At 36.1% G+C, this 22912-nt stretch overlaps 1 protein-coding gene across 5 annotated transcripts in view; it reads right to left on the reverse strand.

Moving 5' to 3' along the window:
- The window catches only part of LOC117671051 (sodium channel protein type 1 subunit alpha), a 104286-nt gene that overhangs the window by 26058 nt on the left and 55316 nt on the right, over window positions 1–22912 (reverse strand). For 3 of the 5 annotated variants that reach the window (XM_087882003.1, XM_087882004.1, XM_087882007.1), the window contains 11 exons: window positions 21544–21843; window positions 20001–20381; window positions 18458–18590; window positions 17150–17388; window positions 15721–15894; window positions 13099–13455; window positions 11543–12025; window positions 8262–8379; window positions 7781–7935; window positions 7179–7352; window positions 5991–6113 (listed from right to left, as the gene is read on the reverse strand). In XM_087882003.1, coding sequence (XP_087738129.1) covers window positions 5991–6113; window positions 7179–7352; window positions 7781–7935; window positions 8262–8379; window positions 11543–12025; window positions 13099–13455; window positions 15721–15894; window positions 17150–17388; window positions 18458–18590; window positions 20001–20381; window positions 21544–21843 — 2637 coding nt within the window. The remainder of the gene's footprint in view (window positions 1–5990; window positions 6114–7178; window positions 7353–7780; window positions 7936–8261; window positions 8380–11542; window positions 12026–13098; window positions 13456–15720; window positions 15895–17149; window positions 17389–18457; window positions 18591–20000; window positions 20382–21543; window positions 21844–22912) is intronic. The other 2 variants (XM_087882005.1, XM_087882006.1) reach the window with 1 other exon arrangement.

A 22912-nucleotide genomic window follows, 5' to 3' on the forward strand; every position in this document is an offset into this window, starting at 1 on the left:
AGAGCTGGTGCAATAGGCCTACTGTGATTGCCATTGTGGGAGAACATCCATTTCATGCCCATCAATTCCAAAGGTTAGGGACAGCAAGTTTAGATGAAGTAACAATTATCTAAAACTAACTTACACAAGTCACCATTAATAATTTCAGACCCAACACGTATTATCAAAACCTGGCTGAGTGAAGGAGATCATGTTGTCTTGTCAGAGAAGGGTCTGTCAGCAAGTTTACCATCAGGGCTATGGGTGTGAGGAAGATCCATCTGTTAAGGGCAGTAACCGGTTTTGTTAGTTTCTTGCAGTCCCATATTTGAAGGGGGGTGAAGGGGAATGAGGGAGCCAAGGCTGCTTTTCTATATCGTCAACAATGCTCTGGAATGACTTCTCAGTGGAGATCAGACTTCCCCATGCTGGCTTTCAGGAAACTACCAAACATGGAATGATTCTGAAGAGCATCCTCTTAACTTATTAGATCTCCCTTTTAGCTCTTGGTTTTATTTTTTTCCATTGGAACTATTGTTGTGTAATCATTTGTTTTTATGTGGTATTTTAATTATTGTTATGTTGTACACTCTACTCTGTAAGCTGCTGATAGTTGTTAGAATGTAGTAATGTACTGTAAGTTTAGTAATCAAGCAAGCAAACTAACTGAAGAACTAAGATCAAATCACTATTATAGGTGGTTTCACAATTGCAGAAATCTGATAGGGCAAGTTGATGGCATGACAGTTGGATCACTCCAACAAGATGGAACCAATAATTTGAGTAAATTGCATTGAAACATTAAGAGAATTAACTTTAACTAACAGTTTTGGTAATCAAGAATTTTAAGACCCTGTGACTGCATGTTTTCCTCACAAGGAGCCAATATTTTCAAAATGAGGTATTGCAATAGAACTGGTTAAATCTTAAACTTTGCATCTGACACTTCTTTAAGTGCTCATAGTTTCATAAGTGATTAACAAAACATGACTAAAAAGAGGAAAATAGTTGTTGATGTCTTTTTATACTGTGTTATACTATATTCATAAAGAATGTAATGAAGTGGATACTATAAGTATGTTTAGTCAAAAGTAAGTATTGCTGAATTCAGCAAAGTTTTCTCCTAGTAAATTGTGTTTAAGACTGCAACTTTATCACCTGAAAAAGTGCAATGTTTGAATCTCAACATTGAAGTTATGGGACTTGATTTAGTAATGATTTAAGATCCACTGATATTACAGATAGTCCGTTTGAAGGAAATTGTCTCTGGAAAATCAAAGATGATAGATGATAGATAGATAGATAGATAGATAGATAGATGATAGATAGATAGATAGATAGATAGATAGATAGATAGATAGATAGATAGATAATGGATGGGTGGATGAAATAGATAGATAAATAAATAGATAGATAGATAGATAGATAGATAGATAGATAGATAGATAGATGATAGAAAAGTTAAAAAGATTTTTCAGAGTGTAGTTGTTAAATGGAAGGACTATAAAGCAAAAGTGTTTTGTATTATCACTAAATTAGATTAATATAAAAGTGAGTCTAGAATACGCAGCATTTTCCATTTCACTTCTTAAACACCTTATTTAATTGTCAGATTTACTAAGCTGAAAGAGGCTCCTTTTAACAACCTGTTACTCCTTTTTGATGAATACCGAGCCTTCTTTTTGGGCTAAGCTTTACACAAAGGAAATAGAACAGTGGACTGAGTTGCAATTATGTCTATATTTGCCATGTCCAGTAAATACAGAAGGATTTATGTCTGTATATATTTGTACATTTCTACTATACATTACTATGGTAAACAGGCCCACACATCAGGCAAAATTATAGCCTATTCTGTTGATTGATTTAATATTTCTTGCTTTTTTAAGTGATTTTTTAAAAGTTTTGTTTTAGTTTTGTAAACTGCCCATTTGGAGTTGGGCAGCCAATACATTTCAGTGAGTAATAATAAATAATATATTGTGTTTTACTGAATAAGCCACAACTAATTGGGTTCACCAAATATGCTAAAGCATTAGCCATGACTTTAATGCCACAGTTGTTGAGTTCACATTACATAAAGCTGAAACCAAATAATCAGACATCAATTCAATCTAATATGTGAACCAGATGTGTTTTTGCTTTTCTTAAACAACACTCTAACGTCAGGTCTGAAACAAACCTAATAGAACAGATATCTTTTGTATGTGGAAAGGTACCTCAGACTTTCATAGATTTTAACATTCTAATTGTGTTTCTCCTCTTTCTTTTCTTGTGTGAAATAAGTAATGGTAAACCAACTGTTGAGAAAAACAGTATGCCTCATTCATAAAAAATAAATACTTAATAATTGGGTCTGTAAACATCGAACATTTGTGATACTGTCAATTGCCAATTAGTCATTACTTTGTCAATGTAAAGTGTGTTTTCATATATCTGCTGAATTACATAAAACTGTATAGATGATATTCAGGGTAAATTTTTCTTTTTAATATTACTATCTCAAAAACTGGACTGGAAATTTGAAATATGATAAACTTTAAAGCAATCAGCCAGAAATGTGCGTAAGACATGCAAAACTAAAACTGCAAGGTGGATTATTTTTTTAAAACCTTTTCTGCTTTATTGATCTAAGAGAAAGGTACCAAGCACGGCGTAACATGCTCTCTTTCAGTGAGTTTACACATAAACACATGCTTTATTGCTATAAAAAGCAATCTATAAATTTAGCAAAGCAATGGATATTGATATTGATTTTTCTATGTTAACAATAGCATACTTGAAGTACAACAAGAACTTTATAGTACAGTAAATATTAAGAATGATAAATAGAAAGCAAAATGCATATCCAAATCTCATTTTGCAGTGAGATTAGAATACTCTCAATCTATAGCAGATATAAAAGAGGTTATTTACTTTGCCTTCCAGCACCTATGTGGAGTTAAAGTGTTTTAAATTTAGTTTTAAATATATTTGAATAACTATAATATAACAAAACATATGATTTTTTAAAAATATTGAATTTTGGTTATTTTTTCTTTTGCTTATGAACAGGTATTTTATAAATATTAAAAGAAGTTTGTCATATGTCACAGACTTACATTGTCCTTAGGCCTTTGGGTAGTCTTCTGCGTAGAAATAATTTTTACCAGTTTTTGAACAGAAAAATCATATAATGTTAATTTTAAAGTCCCACATTTAAATGTAAGTATGCAAATATGTAAAAACTAGTACCTGATATTTGGGAACAACTCAAACTAAACTTTGAATGGAAAAACTATTTAAAGTTCTTTATTACCCATTCTGCCAATGAATTAAATGAAATATTTATAAGAATGTAATTTATAGAATAATATTGATACTACATCTCACTTTCATTTAAATGCCACTTATCTACTGTAAAAATCTATGTACAAGCATTTTCTTTGTAGCTTTTTCTGTGAGGGCTCACTGGGAATCTCATTAGTTTCTTAACAATTTGTATATGCTCTTTTGTCTTCCAAATAATAAGACATCTCCTGAATTTGAAACTATAAATTTGCTTAGTATATAAGCGCAACTCAAGTCTCAAGGCTTTTAGATTATTATTTTTGTTAATTTGATTTATATGGCTCTTGAATGATCATGGCATTGGAGTTCCCCAAGCCCATACTCAGCATCAGGCTGTATGCTGCATTGCAGAAAAAATATTATACGTTGAGGCATAATAGAAATAAAGGGCCCAAAAGACCAACAGAAGTTGTGAATCCTTATTTTCCCCCAAATAGAAAACTGCTAGTACCTAATATCTAAAGATGTTCTTACTCCACAATCTGTTGTTGCACAGATAATAGTCGAACCCCAATTCTCTGATGTATATCATTGAACCACTGCTCCCCTTGAAGAGAGCAAAGAGGTATTAATGGTTTGCAGGAGATATTTCTTCGCCACCAGCCCATTCTTCCCTTGTTCCCTTCAGAATAAAACTGTTGGGGAAAGTTTGTGTGGTAGCTGTTAGTGACTCCACAGAGCTGGTCAGTTAAGTATTTCAGTAGTTTATGTGAATTCTTTTCCTGTTCACGAATCATTCATTAACAGATATACTGATTTCTGTGAATGTGTATTCTTTTTAAATTTTGGCCAAGTGCTATGGACTTGGTAAATTCTTTGCAGACTTTATCCTTTATTATTATTATATCTCTTTAGTTCTGGCTGCAACGATTCTATCATTAGAATCAAATCTGATTTCCTTTGCTCCTTGGTTCAATGAGAGGGGCTTTTTCAAGGAGGAAGACCCATAGAAAATGGTGAATAACTGGTACCAGTGTGTATACGTGACACCTCCTTTCCATTTAGAAAGCTTTAACTAGCAAAATTGTTTCTGAATGTAAAAATGAAACCAAATGCATTCTTATGTCCTGTCTTATGAAGCAGATATGTATTAAAGTAATTTTTCATATTGCCCTATTCTTGTGCACATATTACATGAACATTAAGCATTATTGCCATTTCTGAAGATTAATTAGGAAGGAGTACAAAGCACAACAGTTTCCCAAACAATTGTGTCAACAAAACATATTTGCAAGAATGTTCATGAATAGTAAAGAAAAAGAAGTATGAACATGGATAAACCAAACAGTCAGTTGAAAACTGAATGAATGTTCGTGAACACTACAGGAATTGACCAGCTCTTACCCTATTCCACTGCTGACTTCTCAATTCATGAATTTCTTGTTTAAAGGAATTTGTTGAAATTAAGGGGTGGTTAGATGCACCTGAAATTCATGTATCGAGTCAGTTTCAATTTACAATATTTCTTTTTAGAAATTTTGAATAAAAGGTATGCAACCTGATGGATACAATGTGAGGAAATGAGCTCCAATCTGAATCTCATTTCATGTATTGGTGATTTTTTGTATTTGTTTTTTAATCTAAATACTACATAAACAGCATGTTATTATTAGCTGTTCATCTCACTAGATGGGTTCTTTTATCATTATTCAAAAGCTGTTTCCTCTTATGTTTCCATGAAGTGGCAAAAAACATACTCTAAAAATAACGTTTGAACAACATGCAGTTTGAATTAGGTTGTATGCAGAGACTAAATTCATATTTTCACAGAAATATTTTGAGTTTCACTACTGATTTCAGTACAGTCACAAATTCAACTACTAACTTTAAGAAAGACAAGAAAACAGGGATAAGACATAAGAATCTTTTCTGAGATAGGAATTAAGACAGGATCCTGACTTACCCAGAAAGCAACCGAATAATAATGCATGATTTGTGTAGATAATGCTGGAATTATTTTAACTCTATTGAGAATTATTAGCTAGTGTGGGGAAAAAAAGAATCAATTGAATTGTTTGGTTAATTAGCCATTTAACAGGTTTAGTCCAATTAAGGAGATCATATTACATTTAAAGATTATAAAAATATCTCTGTACAGCTCAATTAATAATTACCTTTGAATGCTACTAATATTTAAATGGTTTACTGTAAAATAACTGAGACCTGATCTTAATTGGAAAACTGATGCTAGTCAAATATGACCAGCTGAATGAAAGCCTAAATGTAGCCTGTGTGTATTCCATTCATTTTGATGAGACCTGGTTTTTTCCCCTATTAATTTCAATACTTAGGTCCATTTTTTTTGAGCACAGCATGCTGTTTTAAACAGCTGCGTAACATAAACTTTGTTTATGAAATAAAAATATTCAGAAGAAAATCAAACCAAATTGACTAACTTTTGAAGTTCCTATTAGCAAATGTGCTTTTATTTAAGAACAAACTCCTCAAATTGGCTAGAAAGTAAAGTAATATAAATCACCCTGCTAATATGTAGCATTAAAAAAGGCTTATATTTAGCTAATGAAATATTTTGCTTATCTACTACTAATAAATATGCAATTGTATGAAAGGGCAGCATTTTTGCATGGATTGATCATTCTCCACAGGACATGCATGGAACATTCATTAGACTTAGGCATGCATTTTATTTATCATCAAACTTCTTCTTGTTTTTTTCTTACCCTCATCCCTTCAAATCTTGATAAGGCTCTTAAAGGTCTCAATGCTCTCAATGTCCTAAGGGATTTAATGGCACCAAGTTCTGAATAACCCAGCGCATTTGCTGTTAAACTTATCAAAGATACCTGTGGGGTGAAAAAAAAAAGATAAATAAAATTATCCTTTGCATCCTTTTGTGTTTAAAGCTGTAGCATTTTTAGGAACGCACATTGAAGGAACTATAGAACAGGAGACATCCCAAAGATAAGCAGGCTCTTCCATGAATTTGAAATCCTTCAACATCAGGTTTGTACTAGGGTATGTAGGGGTGGGAAGAATTGGTTGCTAGCACAATTTGCTAAATTATATTTTGTTTAAATTAGAATTTATTAAATGAGCCATGACTGGGTTTATATACAAGTTATTTTACATCCTGGTAATATCAGCCAAATCACCCTAGTTTTTTTTGCAGGACTTGAATTCAGGAACTTGAGTGTGGCCTTTAAGGAAATGTTACATAGACTCAGGCTATTCTTATAAATTGCTTGGAAAGCGGTCTATGATCTGACTTCCATTTTTTAAATAACAGACTCCGGTCTCCTGAAAGTGTGAAACATTATATAGAAATCAAGTTTTCCAATGGCATATTGGTCAAAATAAGCAACAACTCATTTTGCAAAAAGAAAACAAGTTGTGGCAATTTTTAAAGAGTTTAATACAAAATACCCTACATAGCAAGAAAATTGATTCTGATAGTGGATTATTATGTAGCCCAAACAAGACTATCCCAAATAGTAGGAGTAGGTGGAAACCATAAATAATACAAAGAGAAGGTCAAAAAGAGAAGGTAGAAAACTGGGAAAGTTAACGAAATGAAAAAACTTTAACAGACTACTGGGGCATGGAGGGGAAGCTGGCTAGCTGGCTGAAATCTTAAACAAGATTACTTTATACCATGATTGTCCAACTTTTGGGCTTGTCTTGGCTGCATTGAATGAAGAAAAATTGTTATGGGCCACATGTAAAATATGCTATAATTAATGTATATAAATCACATAATAACATTACACATTTATGATCTTATGGGGCTGCATTACTAACTGTCTGGGGTCTCTGGCAGTCTTCGGGCTTTGGATTGGACCTGCCTGCTTTATACTGTAAAATTTTACTACAGATTCTACTTGTAAACATAAATAATATGGGATACCTACATCAACAATCAAGAAATCCAGCCAGCACCAGGCATTAGTAAAGTATGTTTGATATCCATATGCTACCCATTTCAGAAGCATTTCAAGAATGAAGATGTAAGTGAAGACTTTGTCAGCATATTCCAATATGGTCTTGATGGTTTTCCTCTGTTCTATGTATATGTCTTCAAAGGCCTGCAAATGGTAACCCACAAGATTTAATCTATATTATAATGGAATGATCACTTTTGTGGCCCTCAAAACACTCCCAGATTACGTTATTTGTGGCTGAATTTAGTGGGAAATTGTCAAATAATGATAGCTGATTTCAAATAGGATATTGATGCAATGGCTGAAATGTAATAAAGTTGTATTAAAAATGCTGAAATGCCTCTCCATGGCACTACCCATTAGTGTAGTTCTCAATGGCAAAAACATTTCTTTAAATCTACCCACAAAATTGTACCTTCCCCTCCTCCAGGTATAAAGGATATAATCCATTCAAAGGCTTCTCCAGTTCCAAAAAAACCCCATTTCATTTGATTTTGTTTTAGACATTGCAAATAGTTTTATAATTATAATGTAACCCTCCCCCCTTCATTTTTTTTTAAAGTTTCACTTACCAAAGCACCACTACTAAGGAGAATCATAAAGACAATGAAGGTTTCAAACCAATTGTGTTCAACTATTCGGAAACAGGTTTTTCTGAGATTCCACCATAGCTTTCCTTTTCCATCTTCTACACTAACTTGACAACACTTGAATTTTCGTACACAACCTAAAATGTATTAAATGTTAAAAAGGTGAAAGAGAAACAAAGAAGTTTTACATTTCTTGATCTAAGACTGTCTGACAATGAACTGTTAGCCTCTTCATGATGATTTTCCTATGTTATTAAGTAGAATTATATCCTATCTTTCAATAAGGAGGTCTATGTAGTGCAGGAGTGTCAAACTCATGGCCCGCAGGCCGGATGCATCACACGCTGCCCGCCCCTATCCCCCGGTTTAGTGAAGGGAAAAAACATGCTTTGTATTCTTTTCAAATATGTATGTCTTCTAGGAATAAACTAACAAAAATGTTGGATACTTAATCTTCCCTGACCTTCTGTAAAACAAGCTTCAGGTTCGAGAGCTTCCTCAGGTTCTACCACTGGTTGTTCTTCAGCAGGCAGCCCAATATCAACTGTGCTCCCTTCTGATGAGCTAGAAGAATTTAGTTTCTGTCAAAGGAGAAAAAAAAAATGTAGTTAACACAGTCTAAAAAAAATGTGGCTAAAAAAAGACCAGCCATCATTAGATGTCCTTTTAAGATGTTATATAGTCTCTTTGAAAAAATGATAAATGTTAATCAGAAATAGGAACATTATTCTGAAATAGATGCCAATTTAGCACATGGATGGACAAAGAATGATTTACTGCTCAATATCATGTAAGTCTGCACTCAGTAAACAGGTCTGTAAATATTTAGTGATTTCTTAATGGTATCTGGTAAATTCCATTTCTGAGGCAAAGTTAATTAAAGCCTAATGCTAAGTTATGGTTACAAAACAATAGCATTGTGCCTTGAGGAAAATAACAGCATTTTACACAATAGCTGTAATTAGTAACCAGAGAACAATGAAACTAACCGCATTTTGAATACAATGATGGTTGAATATCATATAGAACATTTGAAGTACAGAAAGAAGGAAACATATTAAACTGGAAATCTCCTGGAGATAGACTGCATTAATTCTATTGAAAGAACTAAGGACTAAAGAAGTAAAAGAGGGAATATGAGAGGGAATAAAAAAAATGTAGGAGTCCAAATAAAAGCAGAGAGGAAGATTACTGATGAAAATGTTCATGGCAATTCCAAAATAATAAAGATAAAAGCCTGTGGGAGGGAAGATAAAATGAAAAGAAAGAATAGCTGATTAGATAACCATTTTCTGTCTCTGTTCAGTCATCCAGAGGTTTTGGGTTTTTTTGCTTTCTTATAAAGATGAGGAATCAAATACAAAAGAAGAATCCAGTTAAACAGGAAGGAGAAGATGGAAAATACAGCTGCACTCAGATCTTTAAAATAATCAACATCTGAATCAGGGGTGGGTTCTAATTTTTTTTACTACCGGTTCTGTGGGCGTGGCTTATTTTGTGGGTGTGGCTTAGAGGTCATGTGACTAGGTGGGTGTGGCTAGCTGGTCATGTGACCGGGTGGCCATGGCTATGTGTATAGTGACTACTCAGAGGGCTGAAAAGAGTCATTTCTGGAAGGTCCTCGCACTTACAACCAAGTCCTCACACTTACGACCCGACTCATTTGTTTGCTTTTAACACTGATCAGCTGTAGAGCGGCCCTTTGAGGCCCCACGGCAAGAGTTTAAACAGGTTTTTTCCCTCTAGCCATCAGTTGGGACTCGGGAGGCAGCAATAGATTGGGAGTGGGGCCAAATAAAGGGTAAGAATAACGTGGGAGGGTGGGGGGACCGAACCGGGAGGAACCTACCACTAATCTGAATCCCTATAAAGTGGTAAAAGACTGTTAGTTGTTTTCAGTTTTTACCGGGAAGCATGCCACACTTAAAAAAATAATACTCTGAACCAGGGGTGAAATGCTCCTGGTTCGGACCGGATCGCCCGATCCGGTAGCAATGGAGGCAGGTGGTTCGGAGAACTGGTAGCAAAAATCCCTGCCCCCCCTCCCATGCCTAGCTAGCCGCACAATCATCAGAGGCTTTTTTTTTACTTTTAAAAGCATTTTTTCTACAATTTCGGCCGGAAAAATGCTTTTAAAAGTAAAAAAAAAAGCCTCTGAAAAAGAAAAAAAAACTTTTTTTCTTTTAAATGCTCTGACGATCCAAGCTGAGTTCCCTGAGTTCCCTGAGCCTCTACCGATCAGGGAACTCAGCTTGGATCGTCAGAGCCTTTTGAAAGCATTTTTTTACAACCTCTTAGCTGAAGAGGTTGTAGAAAAAATGGTTTTAAAAGTAAAAAAAAAAAAATTGACCATGCCCACCCAGTCACATTACCCCCCCCACCAAGCCACGCCCACAGAACCGATAGTAACAAATTTTAGATTTCACCCCTGCTCTGAACTCTCATATTGCAGTAGTTATTTTTTTAAGTAGTCATGTTATTATGGATTTCTAATATCATTACAGATCAGGGAATACTTTGCCACAGATTTTAATAGGTTGCATTATAGAACTCAGGAGATCACCCACACAAAATGGTGCCAGTACAAATTTGGCTCTAGGGCTGGTCAAAGCAGAAGATTTCAAGAATGGAGCCTGCATTTTTGGTCTGCCTGAAATGGAACCCAGCTAATTTGTCATATGGGAATTTGTGGACTGTCTGTTCTCCCTTTGATGGAAACTTGTATCTATTCTTACTTCCAAACTCCTGGATTTAAACAAGCTATTCTGTTTCAAGATAGTAGTTTTATAAAAAAAAAAATACCACTGGTATTTTGCACATTTCTAGACTCATGCCAAAAAGCAGAGGAAAACAAGACAACTGTGATCAATTTTAATCTCCCCTCTCCTAATAGCCCTTGCTTTGTCTGAGTTGAGCTGGAAAGAGTGACAAGAACCTGAAAACAATTACTATCTAGATGACCCCTGACTGCATTTTAATATAGGATTTCTGAAATTTATTTGTTTCACTGAGAATTCACTGAGGACTTACTACTCTAGCCACTATAACAGTACATCTCTGATTCCCAGCCAAAGAGCCAGCGTTGTCCGAACACATGGCTTCTGTGGTCATGTGGCTGGCATGACTATAGGCTGAAGGCTACCCAAATCTCTGTGCTATCATTTCAAAAATTTCATTTTCCTACTAATTTGGATTATGGTATAAAAAAGGATTGGATTTATAGAAGCAACATTAGCGAATAGATGGTAGATTCCCTTTTAAGTGTCTCTTTAATTTATTTACTATTCTTACTTACTATACATTTGTACTTTTCTTGTTTAACAACCACAATCTGTCCCTTAAATTGGAAATGAAATGATTGCTAAATGAATACGAGAGAGGGACGGAGGGAGGGAGACAGAGAGGGGAGAGTGAGAGAGAGAGAGAGAGAAAACAAGAGTGAGAAAGAAGAAGTGTGAGAGATGGTCTGAAATCACAGCTGCAGAAATTTAATCATAAATACATGTATTAGTTATAAAATGATTTTTTTTGTTGAAAAAAATTAGTCTTTAGCAACAGTTGCTTAAAACAAGGTAGCTGTTAAATGAGGAATATTCTCCAAGGATTCATTGGAGGCAGATTTTATATTCTAATCCATTTGCATGACAATATTTCATACTGTCTAATCTTTGAAATATACTCCCCTATCTCAGAAATATTTCTTATCCCCTGAACAATGTACATTAGTAGCATTTCCAATCTTACTTCTTTGCTTTCTTCCAAATCAGACTCACTACTGAATTCCTCGGTATTTAAATTTTCAAAATCAGATTCTCCAACAGCGATTGGTACAGTCACCGTCAAGCTTGGATTGTTAATGAACGACATGTAATCACTTTCGTCTACCAAGTATTTTCCCACGCTGCTGCCGGTGCCTATGCCACTGGTGGTGGTTCCATTTCCATCTCTAAAAAAACCAATCTCTTTGCCGATTTCTATGGTGTGATTAGAGATGCAGCTGTTCTTATTGTGGAGCTCCTCGAGAGGTTTGATTTCATCTAGAGCTTTTTGCTTTTTGACAAAGGATTTCTGGATGAACTCATGGATTTTCCTTTTCATAAAATCTACTCCTTTATCAATCCTCGCCATTGAAATCTGGAGATTGTTCATTTCATTATCATCGTCTGAAGCAGCAAGGTTATCTGCGCTAAATGAGCTCAAGAGCAAGGCCAAAAAGAGATTCAGCACCTAAAGAAAAGAAGGAAAATTCAGCCTTGGTTTTGATTAGCAGATACTATATGCTGAAATGATCTATTTGAAATTCATCCTTGGTTTACAGACTTACAACCTAGTTCATTAATCACGCATTATAAAAATAGATTTAAAACCTAGTTCATTAATTCCGCATGATAAAAACAGAGATAATGTGTACATTTAAGGCTGTGCTAACCAAGATAAAGACCAAGAGGACACATGCACACACATATCCAGGCAATCTGGGTTCACACATCAAAGCATTATTTAGGGTGGAACAGGTACAGATGTTTATGGAATCCATTTCACTTATGAAACTCTCCTCCCAAAATAGCACCTGGTTTTGACTAAGTCGCAGAAAACCCACAGCTACATTTGAGGCAATAGAAGTTCTGTAGCACTGCCTTAGAAGATCACTGTTTATGGAGGCCCACTGCATTCGGTAAAGATTTCCTCCTAATTTATGAAACTTGAAGGAAAGATTGACTTCATGAACAAAAATTGTCTAGTTTGTATGTTTGTGTTCCTACTGATGTTCAGCTTTGAAACTTGATTGTAGTAATTGATAGCGTATTTATCTTAATCAGAATAAGTACCTAGTTTGAAGGAATGTAGATACAACAGTCATGTTGTATAAGAGGGGAACTACAGTGGTGTTTCAAAGTTTGTAAATGTACTGAATATTCAACTTTTATGCACAGATAGAACCTAAAATGTGATCTGTTCTCCATATAAATCCTAAAACTTGTAAAAATTTGTAAATTTCTAAACCTAAAAGAGAACTCAATTAAACAAATGTGTTAAAATAATTGTACTACTTCTTTTATTTATTAAGGAAAAGTTTGAAAATTCAAAAAGATTCACAAGCTTTTAAGCATCACTGTATTTTCATAGGTTGGCAAATATATATTTTATTTACCAAACACTTCTTGTGTTTCAATGAATGTTTGACAATTGCATGAAAAGTCATTCTGTTTGAAAAGAGGATGTCTTAAGAGATTTAAAGAGACAATACTTCTTAATATGGTCTAGAATAAATATTTATATTTTTTTAAAAAATTACATACCACTAAATTTCCAATCACCATAACCATCATGAAGACTGTAAGGCACATGGCTTGACCTGCAACCTCCATACAGTCCCACATGGTTTCTATCCATTCTCCACAAAGAACTCGGAACACGATCAAGAAAGAGTGGAAAAAATCATTCATGTGCCAGCGAGGGAGTTCACAATCTTTTGCAATCTTGCACACACATTCCTTGTAGCTTTTACCAAAGAGCTGCATACCAACCACAGCAAAAATGAAGACAATGATGGCCAGGACCAAAGTCAGATTTCCCAAAGCACCAACAGAGTTGCCAATAATTTTGATCAGCATATTTAGTGTTGGCCAAGATTTAGCCAATTTGAAAACTCGCAACTGAAAAACAAATAAGTGACCAAAAAAGTTTAGTAAGTAACAAGACAAATTAGTTAAAAATAACCAGATGGAGCCAAATTACACTGAAATAAATTGGTATTCATATATTATAACACTGAAATACAACCATAATTATTTAAAAATGAAGACTATTTCATTCATTTTCTTCCAGTGAGACCCCATTATAATTTATTTATTTTATTAATTTATTAATTTAATTTGTATACCGCCCTTCTCCCAGAAGGGACTCAGGGCGGTGAACAGCCAAAATTAAAAAACATACAAATACAAAAGTTAAGATAATTAAAAAGAATTAAATCACTAGCTTCCTAATTTAAAACCCCAAATCCATAAAAATTTAAAATCCCAATTTAAAAACCATTTAGGCTAGGCCGGCTTGGTGGAATAAAAACGTCTTCAGGGCTTTACGGAAGGTCCGGAGGTCCGGGATCAATCGTATTCCAGGAGGCAGCTCATTCCACAGGGCGGGTGCCCCCACAGAGAAGGCTCTCCTCCTGGAGGCTGCCAGCCGACATTGCCTGACCGATGGCACCCTGAGGAGGCCCTCTCTGTGAGAGAGTATTGGCCGGTGGGAGGTTATCGGTAGCAGCAGGCGGTCTCGCAAATACCCTGGCCCTAAGCCATGGAGCACTTTGAAGATGAGAACCAACACCTTAAAGCACAGATCACCGGGAGCCAATGCAGCTCGCGCAGGAGAGGTGTTACGTGGGAGTGCCACGTCGCTCCCATAATCACCCGTGCGGCCGCACTCTGCACCAGCTGGAGCCTCCGGGTGCTCCTCAGGGGGAGCCCCATGTAGAGAGCGTTGCAGTAGTCCAGGCGTGACGTGACCAAGGCATGAGTGACTGTGCACAAGGAGCCCTGATCCAGAAAGGGGCGCAACTGGCATATCAGGCGAACCTGATAAAAAGCCCCCCTGGCCACGGCCGTCATATGCTCTTCTAAAGACAGCCGTGTGTCCAGGAGGACGCCCAAGTTGCGAGCCCTCTCTGTGGGGGTCAGTGACTCGCTCCCAATAGCCAGCGATGGCACCAGCTGGCTATACCGGGTCGCCGGCATCCACAGCCACTCGGTCTTGGAAGGGTTGAGCCGAAGCCTGTTCCTCCCTATCCAGACCCGCACGGCCTCCAGACACTGGGACATCACTTCGAGGGCATCATTGGGGTGGTCTGGGGTGGAGATGTACAGCTGAGTGTCATCAGCGTACAGATGGCATCGCCCCCCAAAATCACGGATGATCTCACCCAGCGGCTTCACATAAATGTTGAACAGGAGTGGCGAGAGGACCGACCCTTGCGGCACCCCGCAAGCAAGGCGCCTCGAGGTCGACCTCTGCCCCCCTGCCAACACAGACTGCGACTGGTCAGAGAGATAGGAGGAGAACCATCGCAACACGGTGCCTCCCACCCCCAATCCCTCCAGCCGGCGCAGCATGATACCATGGTCGATGGTATCAAAAGCCGCTGAGAGGTCTAACAGGACCAGAACAGAGGAACAACCCCTGTCCCGAGCCCTCCAGAGATCATCCACCAATGCGACCAATGCCGTCTCTGTGCTGTACCCAGGCCTGAAGCCGGACTGGCACGGATCTAGATAGACGGTTTCATCCAGGTACTGTGGGAGCTGTCGCGCAACCACATTCTTTAGAGTTTAAAACCACAAACTTTAGAATTTAAAACTGAAATCCTATTTACATTTAAGGCTAATTTTATGAATGGATTTTCCTAATACAAATCAAATAATTAGTTTCAAAGTGCAACCAACTTTTATTGAACCATATAGCTCATATATGCCATTCAAGCTACTTCAATAAAAAAGCTAAGAATCTTAGTTTTATATGTATCCAGCGAGTCTCACCATTGAGAGAAATAACAGAAGATGAAAATCAAGGATTTTGCTAAATGATCTTTTTTTCTAGCAGAGATTTCCAGTAAGGGAATATGTTTGGACATAATTCAAGCTACCTTCCCATTCTTCAACAAGTTTTTGTATCGTTTCCCCTTCTGCCATACTACCATCCCAATCTTTCTGGAACAGATCTGAAGGATTTGCAGTGGCTATCTTCCAGACATATGACTCTACAAATGATTGCTATCAGATACAAGCCTCAGAATTTTGAGCATTAAGAAAGAAGAGTATTCGGTTTCAAAATTGTGGTTCAACATCAAAATCAATTAATTTTAGCATCCTGAATGTGTAAAGATGATGTACATATGCTTGTATTTGTTAAATGAAACAATTTACCAGTCTGAATGATCGGAGAACCGAGAGTCCTTCCACATTTGCTAGGCCAAGTTCAACCAAACTAAGGGTGACAATAAAACCATCAAAAATATTCCAGCCTTCTTGGAAATAATAATATGGATCCATGGCTACTAGTTTAAGAAACATTTCTGCTGTGAAGATTCCAGTGAAAACCTAAAACGTGACAGGCAGATTTATCAATTTCCAAAAGCTTACAAATGCATTTGATAGATTTATTCTGATTTTCTGATTCATTATGTCTCCAAACATGTTATGTTCTTTAATATCATTTTAAAACAGCACGTGGGAACTGAAGGAATGATACTGGAAATTTGCATGAGGTTTTCTCTGCTAATAATTTGTTGAGATTTTGAACAGTAGAACAATGATTTATTCCACTATGCATAGCAACTATAAAGATAGCTACAAATGTTAGGATTAGACTGTCTTTTATTTCCCTTAGAGCAACACACTACTCAGAATGGTAATTCGATGGGCAGCAATCAAAGATCAGCTTTAAATGTGCGTGCAGACATAGTTCTATATTTTGTAACAATCTGGAAATGACAATTTTCACCTTTCAGCTTCTTCCCTCACATACTTGGCTGTAATATTTTTCTTCTGCTGGTTCTAAACTGCTCCTTTTTGTGTCATTTCAATGTGAGTTTAATTTTTACTTACATTGATCCCAGTTGGTAAAGTAAAATTAGATTACATAGTTTCAGTTTGAAGGTAATTAGGAAAAGTGACTTAAAATCATCAGCAGTGAAAACTCTGGAAGGAGGAAACTCCACAATTAGCTTGCAATTAGTGCAAGATTGCACTAATAATGGGTAGGTTCCTATATGAACAATGAGAAATTAGAATGCCATAAAGAGAGCTTAATACTCATGAATTTGTTCTGGTACCTTGATATTTAGGTTGCAATGAGCATCAGAAATAATTTGTAATCTAGAAATTAGGTGAGATGAAAGCTTGATTGAGTTTACTAGGGCCATATAAATTCAGAAATTTGCTTGTCCAAAAAGTGTCAAACCATTATACTGTGATTGTTGCATTATCAATGTACTTTTATTCTAAGTGTCATAAGTGATATACAGCAACATATGAAATATTAATGTTTTGATTAATAAAATGCTAATATTTTGGTAATCCCAATATTTTACATTTTAAAACATTCTTTAAAGACATTGTTTCACTTCCTTTGTTATCACACTGAAATAAATTATCTTGTTTTGATATATATGGACACAAAATTACTGTATACTGTTTTTTTAAAAATAGTATTCAGTGTATATCGCTAACCATATCTATCCAGTAATTAAGGCCACTCATTTATTTTAAAAGAGATTTTAACTCTTCACTTAGTGCTGTTATTAACAACATCATTAGAAGAAATATCAATTAAAGGTACAATATTCAAGCTCACCAAGTTTCCAACATTAAGGACGTCCGCAAATCTTTCTGTCATTGGGTAATGTTCCATTGCCATGAACAACGTATTTAAAACGATGCAAATTGTTATAGCGAGGTCAACAAATGGATCCATCACTATGATGTTAACAACATGCTTCACTTTCAGCCAACCTGGGCAGCAGTCCCAGATTAAGAAAATGTTTGAAAATTTGTACCAGCAAGGTGGGCATTTCTGTCGTGACTCTTCAAGTTCTGTTTAAAAACACAGCGAAAGGTTATCATTGTAACACAAAGCAAAAAGTTATCTTTTATTTGTTTTGTTTTTTCAACTTTTAAGTATAAATAAAGAAAAAAGAAGAAGATTCAGTTATATTGGAAGAGAGATTTGGACATGTGAGAATATAAACAGTTTTACTACTCCATGTCTACTCAAAAGAAAGTTAATTCTCAAGATGCAGGCCCAGAGTCTCATTGCCATGTCTTCAGTTCAGATCACCGTATTTAAAAAAGAGATCTCTAAAATTAGAAAGTGGATAATAAAAATCAAATAATTATGTAAATATCAAGATAACTTCTTTGTTAAGAAACACTACAATTTGGGATGAGATTAGTTTAAAAAAGTTATGAGGAGAATAGATGCAAGAGTATAAGTAAACATTATTATTGTATTATTCTCTTCCATATTAGAACCCAAGATCACCAGAGAACACTTATTAGAAGAAAATTCAGGATAGGCAACTACAGAATTTGGTGAGACCAGTATGGTCTCTAGCTCTGATGGCTTTAAAAAAGCAATTAAATTTGTGGAAAATAAACTCATTTATGTGTATTAGCCATAATTGCCTATTTACATGAAAACCATGACATTTGCTTGTCAGGGAACATTAGTGGGTAGAACTATTATAATCAAAATTTGGTTGTGGGCTTCCCAGAGATGTCTGATGATCATTATAGAACACAGGATACTGGAATTTGGTATAGCCCAGAAGAGGTCTTCCTATGAAATTGTTCATATACTATAGAAATTTATATATGATGAGGCAACTCCTATGTTAGCCACTATGGAGGTCTGTTTAAAGATTGGTACTGCTTGGAACCAGAAACATGAATTGTTCTTATATTATTGAAGCTTGCTATTGTTATTACAAAATGTAGGATTTCTCCCTCCCCCAATAAGCTCACTTGTAAAAAATAATGGTTATTCCTTATATTTTTGTCTGTGCATTCAGTTTTGTGCCTGATTTGTTTGATCATCCCGACCCTAGATTTAAAAAAGTGAACCCCTTGCTAGCTGAATCTCTTGCCATCACTACATCTGTACCTTCCATAGTGTTTGTGAGTATACTAGCCACACTCATGGCTCTTTCTCTTAGTGTGGGGTCTTCCAAAAAGTCCATAGAAATATGGAAAGAGCTCGATCTTCTTTTTTTCAATTCTGTTTCTGTTGTTGTGGCCTGAAAAAACAGAGGGTATAATGTAAGATCATCCTAAAAATGGCAGTTCAAGATAACCAGTCATACATAGAATCTCTTATTTAGAAGACGCCCATGCATCATGCTTTTGAATTATGTTTAATTTTTCATGCCAAACATTTGCTACTTATTGAATTATTAACCTGGTATTTCAGTACACTGTTAGGTAATTGTAAGAAACGCGTTGTCATTTCGACAACTTCATTGTTATCCTTCTCAAATGATCCTCAAGAAACTTTCCATGATTGTTTCAAATTTATTTCTCAACCTGTCTTGTTTATCCTTGTTAGCTTTGCAAATTCCCACTTACCTATCCATTTCAACCTGAATTTCATTGAGATTTGCATCCACTGCATAGGATTGTAGCCTTGGAAAACATATTAAACTTTGCCAAATGTACACCTATATATAACTACAGTTGAGATTTATGCTATCTTCTGTAAACATCCTCATACCTTTTTTTTTAAAAAAATGACACTTTGTGGGAGAAAAAATAAATTGCAATTGATCAGTCATCAGCTATAAATCTATAATCATTTACTTGTGAACATTTCCCATATGTAGGATTACGGCATAAATTCCAGGTTATCAATAAACATTAGATGATGTGGGGAAATAATGACAGGTCACTTGCTTATTTTTTGTATTTAAGATGGACAGCAAGCTTTTCATTCAGGCTTAATCAAAGGAAATGAAAAATCATATCCAGCATTGTCATGTTTCTCCAAATTGGCATAAAAGATCCAATTTTTTGTATATAGAAAGATAAAATGTGTGTCTAGGAAAACACATATTTGGCATACTGTGACTTGAAATGTATGTATAGTAATATGGTATTTCAATTAGATATATTTGTTTCATCAGCCAAAGATTAAACATCAGATTAAAAGACGCATGAAAATGCTCAATATATAAAGTGAAATTTTGGAGTGATTTTACCAATGTTTGGGGAACCAGAACTTTTGTTTGTATGTTGTAATGATGTTCATGAGACAGAACGTAATCAAATGTTCACAACCAAGGCAGAATCCATATGGCATCAAAAGATTTAACTTCCTTTTGGTTACGGAGAAAGATGTTCCTGGCCAGACACAATTAATTCAGAGCCAGATTAAATAAGATATGGCAAGGTTTTTTTTCTGAATATAAAACACACAAAGCAAAATATTTTGCACATTTTCCAGATGCTTCCCCCGCCCCCCCACTGTATTGCAAATATTAATGTTTAAGACTGATTTTATTAGTAGTAGATAAAAAAAAAATATTACAAGATGCAGGAGCATTCACAGCTTGACCAACCAAGGATCATTCCCAGGGGTTCCATTGTGTAGAAACACTGGCTGGTGCATTAAGAAAAGGTCACCATGCCTGAACTATTTAAAACTTCCTTACATTCTCATCAGTAGCTGGTTTATCTATTATCACCTCTGGCAGAAGCTGTCCAACAGGCGATGTAGGAACAGATGGTCCACCAACCAAGGAAACTACCCCATTGCAATCCACAGTGCTGTGCATCTTCCCATTCACTGGAAACACTGCCAGCATCCTGGATGACCTACTGGCCTGACTAATGTTACTGTTGCGCCGTTCACCATGTCTGCGCGGCACAAAGAGAGAATCTCTTCTGCTATCATTATCTTCAAAAGTGCTGTGTTCATCATCAGCAAAGTCATTCTCTGATCCTATATCCTTTGCTCTACCTCTGAAGCTGAAAAGGCTTGTTCTGCTGTTGCGCCGTGGGGAAAATAGTGAGCCACGCATGCTCAGCAAAGACTGAAAGAAAAGACAAATGGATAGAAAGTTAGCGCACCATCTACGTCCTGACCTCCACCGATAAAAAGAGAGGCTTCTTTTCTCCACACAGACATACAGAATGCAAATACAGTCTCAGATAGTCCTTTTTTAACGATAGATTCTGCTCTAAGAGTTCCTATCTTTGCATTTCACTGAGTTGCTGCTACTGAAAGAGAGAAATGTGAGACAAAAAACCTTCAAATATCCAACAATTCAATATTTATTAAAACTCTCCTTCCCAATACCTGAGATCAAAATTAGTTTACTACCTTTTGCTAGGGTTTCAAATTTTATCCAGGCTTACTTGGGAATAAGCCCATTTAATTAAATGTGATTTAATTATTCTTCTAACTAAACACACATCTGAATATCTCTTTTGCAAAAATGCCTGTAGACAAAGGTCAGGATACTACAGACTTGTTGAATTTTTAAAAATGTAAATAAGTTTTTTGAATAGGAAGTCTCCAGCTCATTGATATAAATGAAATCATTGTTTTCCACTACCTCTATGAATGCCTTGGCTTATCTTGATTCTCAATATCTAAAATTATTTGCCTGCAATACAATGGATCTCTTTGATACTAATGTTAAGGATTATGATCTGTTGCCACTGAATTTATCACCAAAGTAGACTTCATAAGTTTCATGACTGGACCATAAGAAAAATGACAAAATTATTAGGAGTTAATGTAAACCCTTAGTACGGTATTTCAAATAATGATTTCTACAACTCTGTGAAGTTTACATTTCATGAAAAATTAACTCTCTGAAACAAGGATCTCCACTACTGGGCCACAGCCCATTTGGAACTGGTCCACACAAGCAGCGAGCCCACATCACCCCGTGAAGCTTCACTCACACAAGCAACGGGCGCTTGCGCTCGCACACAAAACCCCACTTCATGCCACTCACACAAAACCATCTCCTCTTCCCTCCCCACGCCGGTCCACCAAGCTGGAAAGGTTGGGGACCATTGCTCTGGAACACTCACCCTAGACTTAAAAACAAAAGCTTTCAACCTCCCAGTAGGTTGAACAAAAGTGGTGTTTTGTAAAAGATCAGTCCCTTCCAGAATAGCATAACAAGACTGTACTTTTTCTAGAGACAATAATGCTCAAGTTCCATAGTTATCACAGTTTACCTGATGGGGAGAAGAATGCTTCCGTTCTAGTGTTAACCTATTCCCTTCAATAGAGAATCGGCAACCTTTTCTCCTGATACTGTCTTCAGATTCAGATCTATAAAACTCATCTTCATCTTTTTCCTCTCCACCAGATTGTTCTTTTTGTTTTCTCTTCTTCCTTCTATTTCTTCTTTCTTTGGCACTCTTGGAACTCAATTTTGATGTTTCAGATGAGCTTTCTGAATGTTCCCCTGTTCCACCTCTTGCGCTGGGATCTTTAGATTCTGCGGATGCAGTTGCTGCAGCCATCACCGCTGCCTGCCATGAAGCATTAGTAGCATTGGTATATTTTATTGGCCTTATGAAAAGAGCAGCTTTCTTAATTTTAACATGAAAATCCACAAGGAAAAAAAAAACATTGCATAATATTTAAAAATTTTAAAAAAACAAAAAGAATATTTATTGTTGTCTTGCACTTACACTTAAAATATTACCATATTACATTCATTTGTCTAATTTAAGAAATGTATGCTAAGTGGTCTTTTTTAAACCAGATAAAAACACAAGTAGTGAAAAAGGCATTTATGACACAAAGAGTTCCAATTCAAGTTCTCTACCTACTTAGCTAAACCAGGTATCCCCATTCTAGATCCATATTTAGATGATCTCCTTTTCATATGTCTGAAGAACCAGATTTCTGTCCCTTAAAATGCACATCCACCCTTTTGGCCTTCCAAAAGCCACTGAAGACATGGCTGGGTCAATTAGCCTGGAGCCCCAATGGGCGCATGGCACTTTAGAGGTGGCTAATGGATTAGAGAACACTCCATCTCCTTCCTGTGCACACTTTGCTCTCTCTCTCTTTATCTGGTTCAGTTTTATTTTAACCACATTTTAAATTTAAGATTCCCCATTTACTGTTTTAATGTTTCAGTGAATTTTAATTGCATGTCTGTAAATTGCCTAGATTCACACCCCTAGCAAGATGGGTGGCATAAAAGTTTAATAATAAATAAGCAAAAAAATAAATGGAGTATCGGAAGGGTTTGTTCCATATTTGGGAGGCTCCGGGCAAAGTGATTTTAGTGTCCTACTTGTAGTGGTGTCCTATTGTCCCCATGGCAGCAACATAAAGAAGCACCTGGAATCATCTCAGCTGGTGCCACAGGATGAGTGGCCTTATGCACAGCAATCAAGATAATCTTCATTTTAGGCTCCCTATCAGCATTCCTAATACTGTGCCATTCTGAAGCAACAATAAATTAATGGCACTGGGATCCAAACAGTAGCTGCATCCTATCTTGCTAGAGCAGGCTTGCTGTGCTTTTCTCAAGGCTAACTATTTTCCATGGCTGCTTGTACCGGACCACTATTTTCCATGGCTGCT

This window comes from Pantherophis guttatus, chromosome 1 (assembly GCF_059756535.1).
Source record: "Pantherophis guttatus breed Tessera chromosome 1, ASM5975653v1, whole genome shotgun sequence".
NCBI lineage: Eukaryota > Metazoa > Chordata > Lepidosauria > Squamata > Colubridae > Pantherophis > Pantherophis guttatus.